The sequence below is a fragment of the Spea bombifrons genome, chromosome 5 (genome assembly GCF_027358695.1).
Source record: "Spea bombifrons isolate aSpeBom1 chromosome 5, aSpeBom1.2.pri, whole genome shotgun sequence".
In the NCBI taxonomy this organism is placed as follows: domain Eukaryota; kingdom Metazoa; phylum Chordata; class Amphibia; order Anura; family Pelobatidae; genus Spea; species Spea bombifrons.
Window position 1 is genome coordinate 92,385,436 of NC_071091.1, and position 21,369 is coordinate 92,406,804.

Sequence of the window (21,369 nt, forward strand, 5' to 3'; positions counted from 1 at the left end):
CTCAAAGGATGGAAACAAGCTCTGGTCCAGCTGGGAATAATTTTACTGATTATTGTGATTATTGTTGCTTTTATGCTATTCTGTGTAGTCCCTTGTCTTCAACGCCTATGCGATAAAATGTTTGCAGTAGGCGAGACTATCCCGTTAATGCTTATGTACGATGACACGATGCCAAGCTTTGCATCTTCTTATGAAACACCATCTAGTTCGATAGTTCCCCCTGACAGTAATCCCCGCCCCGTGTAGGGACATATAGATCCGAGAGACATGTCCAAGACCTGAAACCGGGATTTTATCCAATAGGGATAATTTGTCGCCACTGCAGGTGAAGAGGATGCGGGATCATGTCCGGTAGGATCTGTCAGGATTAGGGACAGTCGGCCATCGTATATTCAAGGGGGGACTGTTATGGAACCATTATATATATCAGCAAGAAACGCTTATTGCTTTAATGAATATAAGCTGGCCTCGACCAATAAAGGGTTACACCTCACGCAGATACGTGAGAGACGCAAGTAGCAGTGTATTCAGTTATCTATATTTTACTAACCGCAAGCGCCATTCTGGCTATATCTTGTTGCAGGAAAGTATCTAATATTTGTTTCTAACGGTTTTCTGCCTTTCTGCCTATTTCCGCATAGTTTCAGGATTAACCAATTAATAAGCTTTACGTAACCTGACGTCCCTTTTTGACGTCCCTATATAATCTATAATATAAACAAAATAAAGCAGAGTGATTTTGGACCTGACCCAGAGTGTGTCGTGTGTCTTATTTTTCTCTCCGTGCACGTACATTTATATTCACATAATTTGGAGCAGTTCAACAATTGAAGAAAGGCTTTATTGGAAAGCATCCAAAACAATCCCTTGATTCAGAAGGTGTAAGGAGTACAAATGCACAAATAGACACAAGGCTATGTTAAATTATTAAGAAAGGGAAGAAAGAGACTACATGTGCTCAATATTTTTAGCTGTCATTTAATTGTATCCTAACCTTTTGTCCAACTTAATTTTTAACCATTTTAAAATTTCGGGTGTCTACAGAGTAAGTATTTTGTATTGAAATCTATCTAAATGTATTGATTTTTTTTTTTTACGGATGCTGCTTGAAGAGCCCAATTACAAATCCCAGCACAAGCGATATCCTGTTCTAAAAAGTTTGCGAGGATATTTGTATAATGGTGTTTTGGGCTGCTTAGGGAAGGGGTTTTATTTCTGTAAAAATAAAGAACATACAAGAAGGCTAAAGGTGCAGTATTTTGTGTCAAATGCAGCATTTTATTTATCTATACAAATAAATTATAAAGTACATGTTCTGCATTAGAACACAAAAAGCTCAAAAGGAGTAAAAAATAAAAAAATACACTATTTAAAATTATTTCAGAACTTATATGTCTCCAGTACCACTGGGAAGTGCCTTTCATGAAATTAACATACTTGTATATAGACAGGGCAATGAAATATGAAATGGAAATTCTAAAACAAAATTAAAGGTCTTGCTGAATTTCTTTTAAATTGCTGGAAAGACGCTTTATCTTCTCCTCCATGGCTTTTTTACTTTTTGCGGTTTCTTGCAAGAGCTGCCGCATTTCTTCCTCCACCTGATAAACCTATAATGATTAGAGGCATTACTTGAAGTGTCACTGCAAACAGCAAATGCGGAATCTTCCAGTTACTTAAACAAAATTAGACAACTTCAGCTGCAAGCCAACGCTAAAATACCACTTAATGAAAAAATAGCTGGCTTCTTCTGAAGAAGTCAAAAGTGATTTAGTTCCACATAGCAATTTAGCACCTTGAACTTGCAAATTGACATTGTGGAAGCCGAGACAGCTTGGACAACAAAAGGCATTTTGATCCTGATCTGCTTAGGAGGTAACAGACACAAAATACACAGGGCACTTTGATATCAGCAAGCGGACTGTAGAGAAGCCCACATCTTGGTCTGGCTTGCAAAATAGACACCCAAGACCCATAGCTGGAGAGGAGCATTTTAGGTCAGTATCAGATTGGTATCAGTTATTTTAAAAGTGTAATCGCTGTTTTAACTAGTACTTGCAAGAATAAGCTGTTTCATGTACAGTATTCTTGCTTTTATTGTCTACATCTAGTTTCATTCATTATACCGTATTTGCTCGATTATAAGACGAGGTTTTTTTCAGAGCAAATGCTCTGAAAAATACCCCTCGTCTTCTAATCGGGGTCGTCTTCTAATCAGACCTCAAATAGAGGTCTGATTAGGAGACTAAGATCCAGATCCCCCGCACCGCTGCAGGGGACCTGGATCCTCCTGTCTCACCCGACCCCCCCCCCATCATACACACTTACCGGTGCTTCCTGCTGCATTGCCGGGGCAGCGGGTTGACGTCTACGCGATCCGCGCAGACAACGTCCGCTGCAGCCGGAAGGAGGTGTGGCTAGCAGCGGGGGTTGTCTGCGTCCGTCGCATAGACCTTCCCCGACTGTCAGAGACCAGAGTTCCCCGCACCGGTGCGGGGAACTCTGACCTCTGACAGCCGGGGAAAGTATACGCGACGGACGCATACAAACCCCCGCTGCCAACTCCACCTCCTTGCGGCTGCAGTGGAAGGCGACGTCAACCCGCTGCCCCGGCTGGAAGCACCGGTAAGAGAGGGCTGAGAGGGGAGAGAGGGGTGAGAGAGGGGGAAGGGGGGAGAGAGGGGTGAGAGAGGGGGAAGGGGGGGAGAGAGGGGTGAGAGAGGGGGAAGGGGGGGAGAGAGGGGTGAGAGAGGGGGAAGGGGGGGAGAGAGGGGTGAGAGAGGGGGAAGGGGGGGGGAGAGAGAGAGAGAGTGTGTGTGTGTGTTAAATGGGGGCATAGGGCATTTCTGGAGTGGCGTTAAGGGGGCATTTAATAGAGCACTCTGCCTCCTGAAATGCCTTATACCTCCCTATATGCCACTCTGCCCCATAATATGCCTTTTAACCCCCTAAATGCCAGAGTGGCATATAGGGGTATAAGGCATTTCTGGAGGCAGAGTGGAACATAGGGGGTCAAAAGGCATACCATGGAGCACAGTGGCATATAGAGGGTTAAAAGGCATATCATGGGCCACAGTGCCATATTGGGGTGGCAAGCCTGGGGGCAGATGTGCGTAACTGGGGGACAGGTTGGAAAATACAAGAAATAAAAACAAAAAAAATCTTTTTCTCAATCATAGCTTTTATTTAAAAAAATAGTTTACATGAATTAACATTTACTGGTAAAACTTTTTTCCTTTGGGGTCGTCTTATATTCAGGCTTTTTCTTTTTTTCCTAAGTTAATATTCAGATTTTGGGGGGTCGTCTTATAATCAGGGTCGTCTTATAATCGAGCAAATACGGTATATGACACTACTCAACATGACTTTTCCATGCAAGGACCAACAGATTGTAGAAATACGCAACCAAGATATGTTTCACCCTGTGGGAGGCAGGCTAAAAATATTAGGCCAGGTGTTCGACGCTTGCGCTGCATTACGTATACTATACTAACACCGTGGAGCAAATTTTCTGGTCAACCAAAACCTTAATGTTAACACATTTGACTGTGTCACATTCAGTAATCCGTCACTGTGCGCTGTGCATGTACACTTACTCTTTCGTTTGCGGCTTCAATTTCCCTTTGCTTGCCACTCGCCAGCTTAGTAAGTTCACCTTGATGAGTAGCAAGGAGGGACTCCAGCTGCTGTCTAAAGGCATCATCCACAGAGCGGAGCTTCTCAGTTAAAGCCCTAAACAGACATGCATAACTTTGTAAACAAGACAATCTTAACAATTAGCTAAAGAGATCCTATACATGATAAATTGTATTTGCAGAAAGTTTACATGCTTCTTCAATAAACCTATAACAATAACGTAAAACGCAAAACAAAAGCTGAGCTGGGTCAGTCGAGTTCCTAGTGCATCAGCAACTCCGTAGTCTACAGGATGATACAGGGAATGCCTGAAGGAGGGGGTACAGATGTTTAGAAGAGAAAAAAGTGGGTAAATGATGGCTGCCGGAGAAAATGCCCAGCTGACAAGTTTGTAAAACGCTAAATATCAGCAATAACGACAATGGAGCATAGTCACTTACGCATGCGTTTGCAAGAGAATCGAAATTTAATCTGACCAGCTTCACTACACATTGTAAAGGCCAATACCCAGTGAGCTTCTTATGGAAAAGTCCGTAGCTGGCCCTGTATAAAGCTAAGTTTGTAAAACTTTACATATGCATAGCTGACTCAACCCCATTTATAAAAATGGGAAAAAAAGCAACTCACTTGTGAACTCCTACACATACATTAATAATCATTGTAAAAAAAACAAACTATATCTAATGAAATATTCATGTAGATTGTAAGGTCTTACACTGCAGTGCTGCCACATGCATCTGTTTGCACATCTAGTTTGGGAAAGAGCATTAAATGAAAAGCTATTTAGGTTGAAAATTGATGTGCATTTACTTGTTCTCCAGTATTCTAAACAATACACTTTAGCTAATGGATGTAGGCCACAAATATTTTTTTCAAGTAATAAAATATAAACAGCCGGGATCTGCTGCGTCAGAAGTTTCCAGAACGGTGTTGTACTTACTTCTGAGTCTGAAGGCTTTTGTCTCTCTCTTCAATCAGCTTCTTTTCCTTGGCATCAAAATTCTCTTTCATCTGCCTGACTTGTGTCTCAAGCTGGCTTAGTAATTCTGCTTTATCCTGCCACTTCTTATTCATTGCACTATGAATAGAAAGGGCAAACGCATCCAATGAGCCGAGCTTCAACATCAAACAGCACAAGCTACATTTGCTAAAACCTCTGCTCCAGAGGCTGGTTAATCACCTGTAAGCCTTCTTCACATCTTCCAGCTCAGCGTCTTTCTCTTCCAGCAGTTGTTTGACTTCCTCCTTCCTCTCGGTCTGTCTTTCCAGCTTCTCTTTCAGCTCCTCCAGTTGGGACGCTTTCTCATCGCTTTGCTCTTGTAGTGCTTTCTCGGCCCTAATATTTTCTTCCCGCAACTTTCTGATTCGTTCGTCTCTCTCTTGTAGTCCCTACCATAGGGAAAAAGGTGGTATAAATGATGAACCAGCAAACATGATGAAGTACAAACAGGCGCTATTTGAATGCTTAAATGGTTTAAAGTTCCAATGGAACTTCAGCTAAAAATACACTACTATACGTGGCAGAAGTCAATCCTAAACTACTTTATCTAATTTTGTCGCAATACACTTCCTTTATCTGCAGACCCGAACGCTGCCATTGTCAATCCTGATATTCTAGGTGCCTTTCCCTGCTCAGACACCACGCTGAGCCGATGTTTTATGGCAATGCAAACAAAATCCGTTCGTCCATAGACATCCATTAGAGTGTCCAGTTGATGAGCCGTGGTGTTGTTTCTCGCAAGCAGTATGATAAGGAGTCACGGTGTTTGTCTTTTAGATTGGGCCAAGATAACAGAGCTGGGATAAAAGTAGAAAGTATACAAATAGCAAATATGCAGCTTCCTGACAACATTTTCTTTTTGAATGAAGAAAACATAATATAAAAAAAATGGCGCCTTAAAATTGCAAGGTATAATAACAAAACAAAACACTCACTTCTTTTAATTTCCTAATGGTCTCGGTCTGATCATCAACCACTTTGGTTTTGATTCTTAGAGCATCGTTGTCACGCTCATTCTGCTTCCTCAAGGTTTCAAGTTCATTAGAAAGTACTTCAATTTTGGCTTCAAGCCTCCCTCTATCTTGGGCAAGAGTAACACCTAGAAAAATGTTATTTTATCTCAATAAGACCCGCCTCAACAAAATGTATCAAAGGTATACAAAAGGTAAAATAGTCTGGCAAGTTTAGAAAATTGTATCGTGATAAAGATTATGATAAAAGTGTGTTATTTGAGCATTGATTTCCAGTGTTGTACGTCAACCATATTTATTAGCTGTATGATCCAACTGAAACAATAAATCATCCGTTCTTGCTGTCAAGAATCTAACAAGTGATAAGGATTTTGTCGCGAACCAGGCTTTGGCTTCCATGCACAGATTAGACATTTACCTTGTTGGGTCAATTCTTCTCCCCAGATTTTTCTTTCTGCTTTTAGTCCATCTATCAACGACTCCTGGGCAGTGAGCTGTGAAATAAGCTTTGATTTTTCTTGCTTCAGAAGTTCAATTTGAACCGTTTTGTGTTTTTCTTCTTCGGCCACCATTTCCAGTGTGCGAGATTTTTTCTGCATTATTGATACAGAAAAATGACTTATTAATAATGCTAATCCATGGTTTTAGCCATCATATGTTTTTTTAGTACTATACCACTTTACTTGCTGCATTTTTTGTAACATTTTTACGCTCTGAATTTCAAGATAAAACCCATTATAATAAATACACAATACTTTGTGAATTGTAACAGGGTTGTCAAAATTCGGACAGAACAACATATCCATGATCAGCATAGGTGCAGTCGGTCATCAAATTCTAAAAACGTACTTTTAGCTCGCCGGTTGCCTCTTGCTTTGCCTTGGTGACTTCCATTATTCTTGCTTTTTGCTCCTTCACCAAGGTAGTGAGCTCTTGAACTAAGCTTGCAGACTTTTTTTCTTTCAATTGACAGCTAGCAAGTGCTTCTTTATATTCCGCTAACTCAGCTGTGAGGCTATCAAAGCCATCTTTAACCTGCATCAAAAGACAGAAAAATAAATCTTACCGGGCATGCCAATGCGACAAACCATATAACAGTGTAAGAAATGAAGCGGATGTGATAGCATGATACATGTAAATATTCATATGACCGTACTAAAGGGTCCTGAACCTCAACGTTAACAAGAAACCGCTGTAAAACAAACCTAGATAACATAAGCATGTCGTAGTTTTGTACACCGTGCAGGTAAGACATAGCATCAAATAAGCACAGCAGTCATTGAAGCTCCCTTGTTCTCTCCTGGTGGATTTACAGTGACTATACTGGATTTTAATATTATAACTAATAATATATTATAAATTTCACGCCAACACCAGTAGTAAATGTATAAAATCTTCCATTGCTGCACTTTGTACATGTGCTAATTGAATTAGAAACGGACAGCAGGTGCATATGTTATAACCTAATGTCATTCCCATATGGTAATCACAGAATGTATCTGTATGTAGATACTTCCATTTTTTTACTCCTTTATAGCATTCTGGTCCAGGGGCCAAAGTAGCCAATAACAGATTGTAGTTGGCACCGCTTGGTATTTTAGATTCCACAGTTTTATATAAAATATACTTTAGTTAGTAAAAAGATATGTGCGTGTGTAAAACAAGTGTGTTGATTGCCCGCACGGTACCCATAGCTAGTACTTAATGACACATTAAAGTGGCCACTATGTTAAGATGTGCCTCCCCTTACCCCCAATCATTGCAGTGGCCCTAGAATTTTTCTTCTTTTAGAAACCGCATTCAATTTGTTGCTCCTTGATTAAGATCTGCAATACTGTTAGTATCTGATATCACATCGATACCAAACCATGAAACAACGCCACAAAAAACTGCACATAGTGGGCATCTTTCTGTAACAGAGATACCTGCTGGGACAACATGCCCTTCTGCTTCTCACAGTGCATATGAAGAGATTTTTGCGGATCAAATGAAATGAGTGATGAAAGGCACTGCTTTCTGGATGCACGGCACATTAACAGTACCTCCTTAAATCGTCCTGCTTCAATAAACAGAGCAGCACGAAACTCATCTTCCAGATCTGCATACTGCTGCGTCAGTCCATTCATCTTATCTCGGTATTCATTTATTTGTTCACTATGGCGACATTCTTCCTTGGCAACTTCTTTAGCCACTGCTTCTTGGAATTCAGGCCTGTATAAAGCCACCCTTGATTCAAGCTCCTTTCTGTTAGTTATAAAATAGAGATTATTAATTAACCAACAGTACAGACAAGCAGAGTTATTCAGTAACAAATGCGTTAAAATACACAACTTTATCTGTATAAAATCACAGATGAAGCACACGTGTAAGGTGATCTTTTTTGCAAATGTCCATTGTCTTAACAGTCATTTTTCTTTATATTTGTGTATGGAGAACATGCTTAATAACAAAAAACCTCATTGGGAATTATATGGCGTACTACATTTGGGAGATAATTAATGCAAATTTTGTATGTTTACCTCAATTACAAAACTAAACTTTATTTACAGGGCACAAGCAGATTTTTAGCATTATTAAAACTAAGAGATGAATACAAAAAGATCCAGATGTAAAACAGATGCCGTAGTTCCAAACCTTTATTCAAGGTTTGCAAAAGAAAGCTATTTGAATAAAAGAAATCATGAAAGAAAAGGCAGGAACGGATGCCCTGCCGAGTATGGTTGCTACATACGCTTGGTGCTTTATTACATCGCCTTCAGTTCTAACCCATTGAAATCAATTCCAAAAAATAGACAATATAAGTACCGTATTTATCGGCGTATAACACGCACTTTTTTAACTAAAATATGAAGCTGAAACCCTACCTGCGTGTTATACGCCGATAAATCCTAGAGCCAGTGGCGGAACTACCGGGGTCGCAACTGCGACCGGGCCCTGGAGTTCTGCCAGTCAGGGGGGGCCCAAGGGGTGCCGAGCGGTTGCTGAAGACGACCGCTCGGCAACTCTCGGGCCCCCCTGACTGACAGAAATCCAGGACTCCTCCGCCGCCGCCTGCCTCAGCCGCCTGCCTCAGCCTCAGCCGCCTGCCGCCTGCCTCAGCCTCAGCCTCAGCCGCCTGCCTCAGCGCTTCAACTTCTGTGTTGGAAGCGTGAGGCGTTTGTCTCGGGTGCCGGCGCTCAGCAGTGAAGCGCCGGCACCCGAGACAAACGCCTCACGCTTCCAACACAGGAGTTGAAGGTAAGTGACCGGGGTGGGGTTAGGGAGAGAGAGGGGAGATCCTGAGAAGGGGGGTTAGGGTGTGTGTGTCTGAGTGTGTTTGTGTGTCTCTGAGTCTGTGTGTGTCTCTGAGTCTGTTTGTGTCTGTGTCTTAGTGTGTGTCTTAGTGTGTGTGTATGTCTTAGTGTGTGTGTATGTCTTAGTGTGTGTGTATGTCTTAGTGTGTGTGTATGTCTTAGTGTGTGTGTATGTCTTAGTGTGTGTGTATGTCTTACTGTGTGTCTTAGTGTGTGTGTGTCTGAGTTTGTGTGTGTCTGAGTTTGTGTGTGTCTGAGTGTGTGAGTGTGTCTTACTGTGTGTGTGTCTTACTGTGTGTGTGTCTTACTGTGTGTGTGTCTTACTGTGTGTGTGTGTGGTTTCCCAGATAGCAGTGATTCTGATGAAGTTTTTTTTGTTCAGTTTTTTTGTTCAAAAATGGGGGTGCGTGTTATACACCAGTGCGTGTTATACGCCGATAAATACGGTAAATAGCTTACTTTTTTTTAACATTCTGAAATCTCTGTTTTTAACACTGTCAAGGGGAATTATGGAGGCGGGGGTGTATCATCAAATATGTTTAGAGCGTTGTTCAGCCTAACGCTGGCCTAAAGGATCTAAAACATCGCTGATGTCTTCCAACGAGTTTCTCTTTGAAATAAATCACCTCTAAGTCTTCAGGGAACGCTGGCTCTACTTTACTAGCTTCACAAAAGGTTACGGCAGGGCACACTCCGCTTTTCAACATGTTTCTCACAGTGAGAAGCCAAACTGCCTAGGGCCAAAATCCTTGAAGATATTAGCTCTCTCTGTCTTATTTGTTTTCGTACGGTTGCTACGCGGTTCAAAGCTCAGATTACAGAAGTACCTGTGTGCCTGCTCTCTCGCAGTTAGCAGTTCATGGAGCTGATGAACTTTATCCTTCTGCTGCCGAACGGACACTCGAAGCAAGTCCACTTCTCTTTGGGAAGCAGATGCTCTACGTTCTGCTTCTTTGATCTGTTTCATATGTACAAAAAAAAAAAAACAAAAAAAAAAAAACAAAAAAAAAAGGTATAAAATAAAATGGAATAAAATAACATGAGAACCAATAAGTGTGATAGTTTTACTTATTTTTCATTGACAACCCAATTTAAAGAACATTTTATAGTAATCAGACTTTCATAAAGAGATATATATATATATATTTTTTTTTTAGAATTTTCTATAAAACATGGAGTAAATCATATTGCGGTCCTTTCCCATTTACTTTCACGCATCACTTGCTGAGCAGAAGAAAAATTGGTTCCCCCGGCACAATGCGAAGCAGCATGTGCAATTTCAAGCACATTTACATGTATATTACATGTGCATTGCAAACGGCTTTGACAAAAGCCACAGTTTAGCAATCGTTTTCCCTATGTGGATTCATATGTTTTCACCAGAATGCATATAGCGTTAAAAGAATATTCTAGTTTCCTAAGTTCTATTCAAAAGAACCATCCGCATAAAAATATGTTGTTGGATGCACTGGTGAATGACATGGCCCAACCATGGGAGTTTTCAGGCATTTCGACATTTAAAATATACATATTAGATTATAGAAAGACTGTTGGTTATATGACATTTAAAAATAAAAAACAAAATTGAATAGATTGTAAAGCTTTTCATTAAAAGAGGTTTTTAACAAACGAGTGAACTGACCCAACAAAACCCAACGAAAGGCAAGAATAGATACCTCCTGAGTTTGCTGTTGTGCACGCTGTGTCTCCAACTTGGACAACGTGTCTTCCATAGTCTTCAAAGCTTTTTGAAAGTCTGCCTCTTTGTTTGCAAATTTTTCAAGTTCGTTTTTAAGTTTCTCATTTTCTTCTTTCAAATGGTGGACAAAACCTTGCAATTTGCTTTTTTCACTTTTTTCTCTTAAAAGTAATTCTTTCAACCTAATAAGGTAAGAACACATTTAAATGCCCAGCTATCACAACGTTAGACACAAGGATCTGCAAGAGACCAGTATCTATACAAGCATCTGTTTTGTCTTTGAAAACCTAACCATCTTAACGTTTATGTATGAGAGAAGACAAATAAAACCATGACAAAGTAAGGTTAACATAAAAATCTGCAGTCTATGTAGGTAGGGGTTAAAATGTAAGTAGACCTTAAATTTGTCTTCTTCACTTGAACCAGTGCAACCATTTAGGTTTACAAATTAGCCATTAAAAAAACTCTATTAAGCCAAGTTCAGCAAAACATTACTGTGACTTTCATGGCTGTGCATTAACACCCAGCGAATACGCTGAGCGTCTAGGGAAGGACACCAGTGGAAGAAATACCTGTTATGTATGTGTAGAATTGCAAAAAAATTAAACTGTAGATTAAAAAAAAGAATTACCCGAAAATATAATAAGAGTTCATCATATCATTGGGTTACCTATCAGTGGTATATACAGCCACGCTGTTAATATCTTTCTCTTCTTTTGCTTGACACTGCAGTTCTTCAAGATTTTCGGTTAGCTTGACTACAAGCTGCTCAGCTTTCCATCTTCGTTCTCGTTCCTGGTCCAATTCTTGAACAAGCATCTATAAAATAAAAAAAGGGATTTGATGAACTGGGAAAGTGAATAAACATTAATTAGCACCATGCAACTTTTACTTAACGTAATCTTGATAATACACTCTGTTAGAACAGGTCAGTTTGTGCTTCCCGTAGCCAACGGTAATTTCTTCAGCTGTTGTACTACAATGGGGGGTCTCATCAAACCTTTCGACCACTATAAGTTGGCTCAGACTCATTGATGCTGTAGCTCAGTATGAGCTGGAAACCAAACTGTTAGTTACCCATAATCAAAAGCAATGTAGGAAATTGCCGTTCCCAATTACCAGGGAAGGCAGCAAACAATACTTCCTTAACGGTACACAAAAAGAACAGCAATGTTGTCTGTTTTGACCATACTGTCCATATAGAGAAACACTGGGTGGCAAAAGGAAAAATATTCCCCTTTTAAACAAAAACTTACATGCATTTCTTAACAAAGAGTGTTTAGCAAATTAAACTGTTAACCCCGCAGCTGCTGTATGTTCAATATATTAACAATAAAATACATGCCCATTTTATTTTTATATAGATGAGTAATTAACTCCTTCCTTGCTATATTTATTTTATATATAGAATAGCAGTGGTGGGCATGTTCTGCTATTACTGCTTTTTGAAGAAACACTTCCTGCAGTTTCCAATCACAGCCTGTCCTGAAATTATACCTGAAAATATGCCAACTACATTTAAAAAAAATATATCTTCAGGATACATTTTGCTATCCGCTAAAACAGAAATAGCAGGGAAGTGAAGACAACAGATGGCACACCAAATAACTGAAGTCCCTGAGAGTTATTACATTGAATATTTAACACTTATCAACATTACCATCGAGTTATATGAAAAAATATGATAAGCTAGGGTACTGGTCCAAGCAGAAGACATGTCTATTAGTTAGTTTATATTGATAACAGAGGTGTGCACTCTCTTTTATTTAATCTTCTTTGGTTAGTTTGTCTCTGTACTCGTCGTATACTTTGACAATGTCCACCATTTCGTTGCTGTTCCACACATCGCTTCACTCATACAACTATGCAATTGTAAAACTATTACGCAGATGCTAATTTGCACTTCCACGCCCTACATAAACCTCAAATAAAACCAAACACCGAAAGAAAGGAAGCAAATGCATTGAATTATGTGTTTATGTAAAATTTAATTAAACCGAGGTTTGATGAGCCACGGAATCCACCAGTGATCTAAACACTGGAATGGCTTCTTCTTTCTGCACCTCATTCCTATTCCCACGCAGCCAGTTATCCTTATTGGTTTATCATTCAGCTCAATGCTTATTTTAAAACCCTTCTAAATAGTCATTGCCAAGGGCATTTTTTTCCTGATGTGATTACCATTCCACCACTGGATTTTCATGTCAAAAATCTGCTTTCCTCTTTGATTTCCTTGAATGTCGCTAATCTGACCTAATATAACAAATCACAAACTGGTAATTTAATTAGTTTGCTTTCAGTAGCTTTATTTAATTTTACCACTAATGGAGTAAGCGTCGGGTCTGTAGTTACCAGATACTTTCCTGCTGCCATTTATGTATTGTAAAAAAACAACCATCTGGAGCTATTTCTGAGAATAAAAATGAATTAAAAATTAAAGTCTATACTACTGGAAAGAGCATCTGAAACGTGTGAGCCCTTTGGAGTAGAATTACATGGTTGTCATTTGGCCATCTGAATCGGTCTTGATAAAGTCTCCACCTAACCACCACAATACCGTACCCTATAAGTGGATTCCTCGGTGGGATTAGGCACAATTCTCCCCGTCTTTGTTGTTTGAAGCTTTACATGCGTTCGTTCCATGCTACTGGTGTCCACTCTGTCCGAGGACGCACTGCTCTGAATTTCATCTTTCCTATTATGAGGACCGGGGCTTTTCTGTTTCCGTGCTGCAGTCCTCTTTGGTGCACTGCAAAATTATAAAATAATTTGACTGAGAAAAAAAAACTTAATACAGATATTTTGTAGGCGCTTTGATTATTAAAGCAACAGGGGAGATAATCACAAACATTGCAACATATAAATGTATTCATAAACCCTAGATTGTGAATGTAACCCGTTATATGAATGAGTGTGCATGTGTTAGAAGAGACATGTGGGTGGGGAGTAAAATAAACCATGGGATAAAAATATAATAACTGCAGATATACAGCAAAGCCACTGGATTCATCTTCAGAAATTAGAATTTAATTGCTTGATTTCAGCAGTGAGGGGATTTATCAAGTATATAGGATATAAAGCTTAATCTTAAAATTGGTGGGGAGTTTGCTGGAAAGTTGCAGTTTTATCTGTTTACATTTTAAAGAGCCAACCCCAGTGAGCTTCTCCAGGAATAGTTTGGATGCCCCTGTATAAAGCATATTTAAATCACTGAAGTGTCTCAAATACCACTTTACTGATTGAACTATACATTATGCAGTGCCAGTTCAGCCCCCGTTACAGATACATTTGCCAGAGAATGGTCCTTTATATTGAATAGAGAACACAGGGAGTTAAAAGCACAACTTTCCCAGAATCCCCCTGACCAACTTTAGTGAAAAAAAAAACAGAGACTGGCAACAGAATTAGCCACTGGAACCTATGTGTTTCCATTTTACAACAATTATGCATGCAAAGTTTTTTTTGTTGAAAAAAATAATATAAAAACCCACTGGTCTCAACACTTTTCCCCCCTAAACTGCCAGACTGCTAGCAAACAATAAATCAACCAGTTCAATGATAAACCAGAAACATACTCAAGCGACACCAAGTAAGGCTTAAAGTCGTAAAGATACCTGTTTAAAATCTTGGCCTTTGGCTGTTGGTTAGGCCTGTGATTTGGCACCTGACTGTTCTTGCAATATGCAGGGATTCTGCTTCGTCTTGTATCCACGTGGCTTTGGTTTTCTTTCCCACTTTCACAGTCACTTTCAGTTGTCAGATCTGTATCTCTCTTTGCTTTCGTTACACTTATTGGCATCCCTGATTTTGGAGTGTGAGCCTACAATTGGAAGAACACGCTGAAGAATTAGACTGAATGCTGCTCACGGAAATGCTGCTCTGAGAGACCAGGACAATAAAGCAAACACGATCAGTTAATGACTACTTATACTGCATGTGGTAAACTATACAGAATGGCTCAGTCCTAATCACCTAGGTGGACACTCTTTAGATAACAATCTATGGAGGAACAGAGCTCAGTGGCAGCCTCCAGACCTGCAGATAAAGTAAGGTTATTGGAACAGAGGGAGATAAAGCTTTCTTTAGTGATAGTTTACATTAGAGCCCTGGTTGGGACTGTTTTCTTAATCCCGCTACCGCTGAATTTCTGAACATTACTGCCCGCAGCGTGTCTTCCACTCCCGCCCGCTCATGCAAACATCATTTACAAACATTCATACTAATTTATTCCCTCATTCACAGATACTCATTAATTCCCTCAATCACGCATACTCGTTCATACAAACTGCCTCACCCTCTTACCAGAACTTTAGATTTCCCACGCAGTCCCGCAAGGCTGCCTTCGTGTTGCTCGCACACAGCATCTCTTCTCTTGTCCCACCCAGAGGAAGCAGGAACGGAGCAGTCATGTGACGTAATGTAAATTCATGTGACTCCGCTGTGTTCCTGGGCGGAACAAGAGAAGAGACGCTGTGTGCGAGCAACGCGAAGGCAGCTTTGCGGGACTGCGCGGGATTACTGGGACCCGCAGGTACATTGTCTGACCGCCCGCAAGACCTGAAAAAACGTCCGCACCGGCAAGTTTTTTGACGCGTCCCACGGGACCCGCATCCCGATGCAGTCCTCTACTTTACATTACTGTATATAGCACTGAATGTTATACTCAAGGGGGCTCATGGGACATCGTGTTTAGAGAGAACTGGCAGCTCACCTGTGTTTTTTCAGACACAGTCTTTTGGTTATCTATTTCAGCCTACAGAATAGACGAAGGGGTTGCACTTGTGCTCAATACAATATTGGGTTAATGCAGCCCAAGGTCAGACCACAATGTTTTGTGTCAGCCAGGGCATGTGGAAGGGGCTCACGATGACCCTCATTAACACAAACAGGATGGTTGAAGAAGCTTCCTTTGTGAGCTAAAGGGCGTGAAGTTCCTCATGGTTGGTTTACAATTCTAACAGGTTGTTCTGGGGTGCCAGCATATAAATTAATCTAAGTATATTATTATACTACTTGAGGTGGTACGTAAACCAGATTACTGCATATGCTCACATACTTTGGTTTCTACTACTTTAAATTCTGTGTAATAACCAACTCGGGTAAAAGACTGCCCAGTAAGCACATTTTTAGGAGTCAAGTGGAAAACAGCCAGATGGCAGAAGAATATTAAAAAAACTCCCTACAATTTCAAAGTCTTTCTTTATGGTTCACAAGAACATACTATTCTACAAATTAATCAAATACCTTCTTCAGAAGGACAGATATTTCATCCTCTAGTTTCTTAATCCTCAGTTCATGCAGCGCATCTTGATGTATGGCCTCCTCTCGCTCGGACGATGAGGTGTTACCTGCACCAGAGCTCATATCAGCTGCTGCAAAGCGAACTGGACGCTTTCGATACTGAGATAACACCTCATCAATTCGCTGTGTTGCCACTGGTACATTGGTTGAATCCTACAGACAGATACAAACAAATTATAAAAATGATCTATTAAGAAGGATATTAAAAACAGCATAACCTATTTTTTCTTTGTCATGATGACCTAGATTAAAGGGGGCACTTTTCGTCGGGGGTGTAGAGCTGAGGGGATTCTACAGAATCCTGGGCATTTGCATGAGTGAAGTCATGATAATTTAAAAATGACCTTTCAGCTATCATATTATAAAGCACATAAGATAGCTGGGGTGTCCTTTTAAGCAGCTGCATTTTAATTATCGTAAAACATAAAAACCTTAAGAAATCTCCTGGGGGAAAAAACCCGAGTACAACCATCTATGATATACAGATATCAAGTACCGGTGCAGATAGCAAATGTTTCTACAAGAAAGTAGTTATCAATCTAAAATCTGTAAATCTTCTTAGAACCTTTATGTTATGTAGAACATTTTATTTTACTAAGAAGAAGTACCCCAAAGTGGTTCTTACAAAGGTTTCTGTTGAACTATAAAATAATTGTGCAAAAGGAAGAAAATGATCAATTAGTAGTCAGTTAATGGATATGTCAACCCCCCAATGAATGCTTTGTGAAGACATAGTCTGCATCAAATCAACAGTTACAACATTTGAAGAAACAGTAATGTAGAAAAGATACCTTTAATTCCTTGATTCCAACATCAAATACAGTTAGGTATTCTAAAAAGTCCAAGCTAGGAAAGTCTGCAGAGCCGGTATCAATTCCAAAGACCAATTCGCCTCTCCTGTCTTTGCCATCAAGAGTCTTCAAATGGGGTAAGCGTTCAAGGATAACATCTCTATATCCTAATGATAACACAGCCATTCATTCAAATTAGACATTTAAGACAAAATATTGACTAATTTGCAATAGTGATGTAATACTGATGTAATGAACTATTTCAAAAAGATTCATTTTATTTTTACCTGTTATGCAACAAACTGGGTTCCCTTTTCCATTCTGTTCCAACGTAAGATGAAACAAGGACTGCAGCCCCACAATACTATGAATCACTTGCTCAATGTCACTGATGCAGTTGCTATGGAGGTATAGGCGCTTGAGCTTTTGACTCTGCCTAGAAAGTAACATTAATCCTTAAAAATAGAAGAAAAAAAGGGAAAAAATGATGTGCTTGTTAACATAAAAATGGATTCATCAAACAAATAGCAACCTAACAAGGTTGCAAGAAATGCTAACGCCAATTTAAATGTTATGGTTATTAATCTCAGAACAGCGTTACTTCCAAAACACTCGATGCAGCAAAATATTGTTTTACGTTTATTATAGCGATACATTTGAAGCTACGCTGTAAATTTTCTGAAATGGAATCCTACTAAGAGGGAAAACATGTCGTTGGTGTTAATGAAGTGAATGTTGTTTCCCCTTACAATCAATAACCGGCTGTAGTGCGCCTGAAGCTTGGAGTTACACTCGCACTGCAGGCCGTTTTATGATCGTACAGAGTAACAAAAGCACACAACTTAGCTTAATGTCGTTAATCGAATGCTTCGAAGGGCAATGATTTCTAAAATATACACTTCACTTATTCTACATATCAGTTTATTCCCAATCTGTACATGTTTGCCAATGAAAAGAGCCAAAAAGAAGGAGTTAAAGTCCACTTACCAGTGATGTCATTTATGTGATTATATGATAAATTCAGTTCCTTGAGATTTATTAACCCCTGCAGCCCTGTAGGAGATAATGAATGTAATGGTTATGACAACATGAAAACATAAACAAAGTCCAACAAAGTTGTTAAAGGGGCAGCCATGCCCAATATTCACTAAAATGAGCAGTGTTTCATTAACTGTTTTTTGTAAAGTGTTTTGTTTACTTGGGCAGAGGTGCTTCCTTACATCAATCAGGCAGCATCACCAGATTTCTCTGCATGCAGAAAGGCCCCTTGCACAGGGAGCACACACTCCTAATGGATTCCAATAGTCAGGTTCAGGATTAAATACGCAGAGATCTCTCTGTGACACGGCCTGGTAGACAGGCTACCAAACTTTGGATCTTAATGAAAGAGAAGGCCTGAATAGAAGATGGCCCTGTTCTCTGTGTCAATGTCCCCCTCTAGCTTCTCTGCCGACTGCTCCCGTGTCCCTGTCTCCTTTTCCGTGGCTTCGCTCCTTCTCTTGACTCTTATTTCTTAATCCGCTTCTCTGCGGTATCAGCTCAGTTAACCAGGTACTTCTGCAAAAGGGCGGAGCCTCCAACCATACCCTCTGCTCATTGGATGAAAGAGGGACAGGCTGTCCCCGTGGTGCGAGCCGTGGCCCCGCCCTTTTGTGGAAGTACGCCAAAAAGAGAGATTCGTGGAGAAAGAGAGGTACAGATTCAGAAATCTCTTTCTGAATGAGTATAAGAGAGTGCGAGTGACAAGACCCTAGGCATAGTTGGCTGTGCTGTGAATCTAATTTCTGAAAAAAAAGACAACCTCTATTATAACACAAGGTCCTTTTTCAGAGAATGTTTTTATGGAAATAAAAAGCCTCAGAATTGAGCAAATACATCATGATTCAAATGTGTGGGGTCACTTGGTTGTTCTCATGGAAAACAAGGACATTTCTAGCTGTAACATAACCATAAAAAGGCATTTGTAACGATCATTTATTGATTTAAATTTAAACTTGGATTAGTGAACACAACGTGCCATTGGAACACAGGAGTGATGGGAGTGATAAAGGGTCACTGGAACACAGGGGTGATGGGAGTGATAGAGGGTCATTGGAACACAGGAGTGATGGGAGTGATAAAGGGTCACTGGAACACAGGAGTGATGGGAGTGATAAAGGGCCTCTTTACACCTATGAAGAGATTCTTTTAAAAATCAGCCGTTTCCAGCTACAATAGTCATTTACAGCATTAACACCGTCTACACTGTATTTCTCATCCATTTCATTTTAATGGACAACATTGTTTTTCTTTCAAAATCAAGGAATTTTATAAGTTTCCTCAGAATTAAACACTCATAGGTGAGCTCCCACGGAACTTTTGTTTTACTTTTCTCTGTTTGGCTGGAGTCTTTCTTTATTTTTTATTTAAAGCATCATCATGCGGTTAAATGCGACTCCATGCTTCATACACAGATGTAACAAACCGAAGAAGGTAAAAAGGGTCCACCGTGAACGCTGTCATACAATCCAAGACTCACCTTCGATTTTTGAAAGCTTGTTACAAGACAAATTCAAGGTGCACAAACTCTTCAAAGAGCCCAGGCCTTCGATTCGAGTTATCAAGTTAGATGAGAGGTCCAGATGCTGTAAATGGTGTAGATGTTCCAGTCCCTCTATTCTGGAGAGTTGATTGCAATGTAAATTGATGGACAGGAGACTGGAGTCCAAGGAAATTTCCAACAGGCTATTAAATAAAAAAAACGGTAAAAATTATTGTGATACACACCACACATTACTGGGAGTGTTATGGGGGGCTGTGATACACACACACCGCACATTACTGGGAGTGTTATGGGGGGCTGTGATACACACACACCGCACATTACTGGGAGTGTTATGGGGGGCTGTGATATACACACACACACTGCACATTACTGGGAGTGTTATGGGGGGCTGTGATACACACACACACCACACATTACTGGGAGTGTTATGGGGGGCTGTGATATACACACACACTGCACATTACTGGGAGTGTTATGGGGGGCTGTGATACACACACATCGCACATTACTGGGAGTGTTATGGGAGGCAGAGATACACACACACACCGCACATTACTGGGAGTGTTATGGGGGGCTGTGATACACACACACCGCACATTACTGGGAGTGTTATGGGGGGGCTGTGATACACACACAACACATTACTGGGAGTGTTATGGGGGGCTGTGATACACACACACCGCACATTACTGGGAGTGTTATGGGGGGCTGTGATACACACACCACACATTACTGGGAGTGTTATGGGGGGGTGTGATACACACACCACACATTACGGGGAGTGTTATGGGGGGGTGTGATACACACACCACACATTACTGGGGGAGTTATGGGGGGCTGTGACACACACACCACACATTACTGGGAGTGTTATGGGGGGGTGTGATACACACACCACACATTACTGGGGGAGTTATGGGGGGCTGTGACACACACACCACAGCATTATTACCAAGTTTACCCTGCATTGACACGCATTACACAGCTTAAAGGCTATATTTTCTCTCATTGAAATTAGTGCGGCCCACGCACACAAACCTTTCTGCAGGAAACATTTGGATATAGAATACTTTCACGAGGCGGATGCCCTTAGTTGATGATGAGGGAAGAACCTCAACCAAGTCACTGAACACAGATGATTTTCCAAAACAATTTCAAATGGGATAAGCTGGTTCTGAGATAACTGGGTATGGAAAGGCAGCAGTAGCATCACGAAGAGAAGTTAATAAAAGGGAATAGAAATAGTGTAGCCCTAACAACTCACCTGGACACCTGTTTATCCATCAGGCTCAGCTCCCTGCTCTCTGGGGCCCTCTCTGCCATCTTTCTGCCTCCCACTGGAGGGGAATAAACTTCGGGTGACAGATGGGAACGGGGTATCTCTCCCGCCACACACGCCTGCATCATCCTTATAACAGGGTCCTGCAAATCATCCTGAGGCAAGCGGTCTAAAGAGGGGCTGCGCAGAACACGAAGTTGTTGAGCTCTGTTGCCCTGGTAACGCCCAGGAAGCAGTTGGTACCAAGAAGAACCCAGAGAGTTATATGTGCAGAGCGCGGAAAGTGCATATAACACACGTATCTATACAGTGGGCTATGTGTATAGTTTAAGCCCCATGTGCAGACACCTCAAACTACCGCAGTTCAAATCTTACAAAAAGCGCTTTTGGCATCATTGGGTCACGTGATACCTCCCTCCGCCCCACAGCAACGTCTTCTAGGAAGAAACTTTGGTAAGACGGAACCGACGCTTGCAATTACACACTGCTGATAGGCTCTGCCAGAATGGCACCACCCAATAACAAATGCAACAACAGCGATAATTAGAACGCAAAGCGGAGAAGTCATACGGCGGCCATTTTTGAAACGGGCAAATGCCTACGCTAACATTTTGTACATGTACCTCATAAGACAATACCGAAGCTATTAGATTGTGTTACATGATTCAGTGAAAACAATGTTACATGTATCAGTGGCTTAATTACAGTAAAAAAATGGATAGATTGTAAGCTATCTTGCACCTGACGTCAGCAAACCCTGATTAAATATGGACGACTAGCGCTCTTTGATGACGTTTGCGTAAAGTTCAGCCCACTTAAATATGTTGCCTATAGCAGCGGTCCTTCTCTAAAGC

At 40.7% G+C, this 21,369-nt stretch overlaps 1 protein-coding gene across 1 annotated transcript; it reads right to left on the reverse strand.

Moving 5' to 3' along the window:
* Positions 1-1,257: 1,257 nt before the first annotated feature.
* LRRCC1 (leucine rich repeat and coiled-coil centrosomal protein 1) lies at positions 1,258-20,758 on the reverse strand. The gene is made up of 19 exons (XM_053466741.1): positions 20,501-20,758; positions 19,210-19,415; positions 17,679-17,744; positions 16,979-17,146; positions 16,692-16,858; positions 15,844-16,053; positions 14,214-14,419; positions 13,162-13,348; positions 11,270-11,418; positions 10,582-10,781; positions 9,728-9,872; positions 7,650-7,851; positions 6,457-6,642; positions 6,026-6,200; positions 5,572-5,735; positions 4,817-5,025; positions 4,577-4,714; positions 3,597-3,732; positions 1,258-1,610 (listed from the first exon to the last, which is right to left on the reverse strand). The coding sequence occupies exons 1-19, from the start codon at positions 20,641-20,643 to the stop codon at positions 1,488-1,490; spliced, it is 3,180 nt and encodes a 1,059-aa protein (XP_053322716.1). The 5' UTR covers positions 20,644-20,758; the 3' UTR covers positions 1,258-1,487.
* Between the last annotated feature and the right edge of the window lie 611 nt (positions 20,759-21,369).

Excerpts from the sequence above, each read along its gene's own strand:
- LRRCC1 (XM_053466741.1), bottom strand. The coding sequence starts at position 20,643 with ATGATGCAGGCGTGTGTGGCGGGAGAGATACCCCGTTCCCATCTGTCA. Across the intron at positions 6,201-6,456 it reads AGGCAACCGGCGAGCTAAAA|AAAAAATCTCGCACACTGGA; the intron begins GTACGTTTTTAG and ends TCAATAATGCAG. Across the intron at positions 5,026-5,571 it reads CCATTAGGAAATTAAAAGAA|GGACTACAAGAGAGAGACGA; the intron begins GTGAGTGTTTTG and ends TCCCTATGGTAG.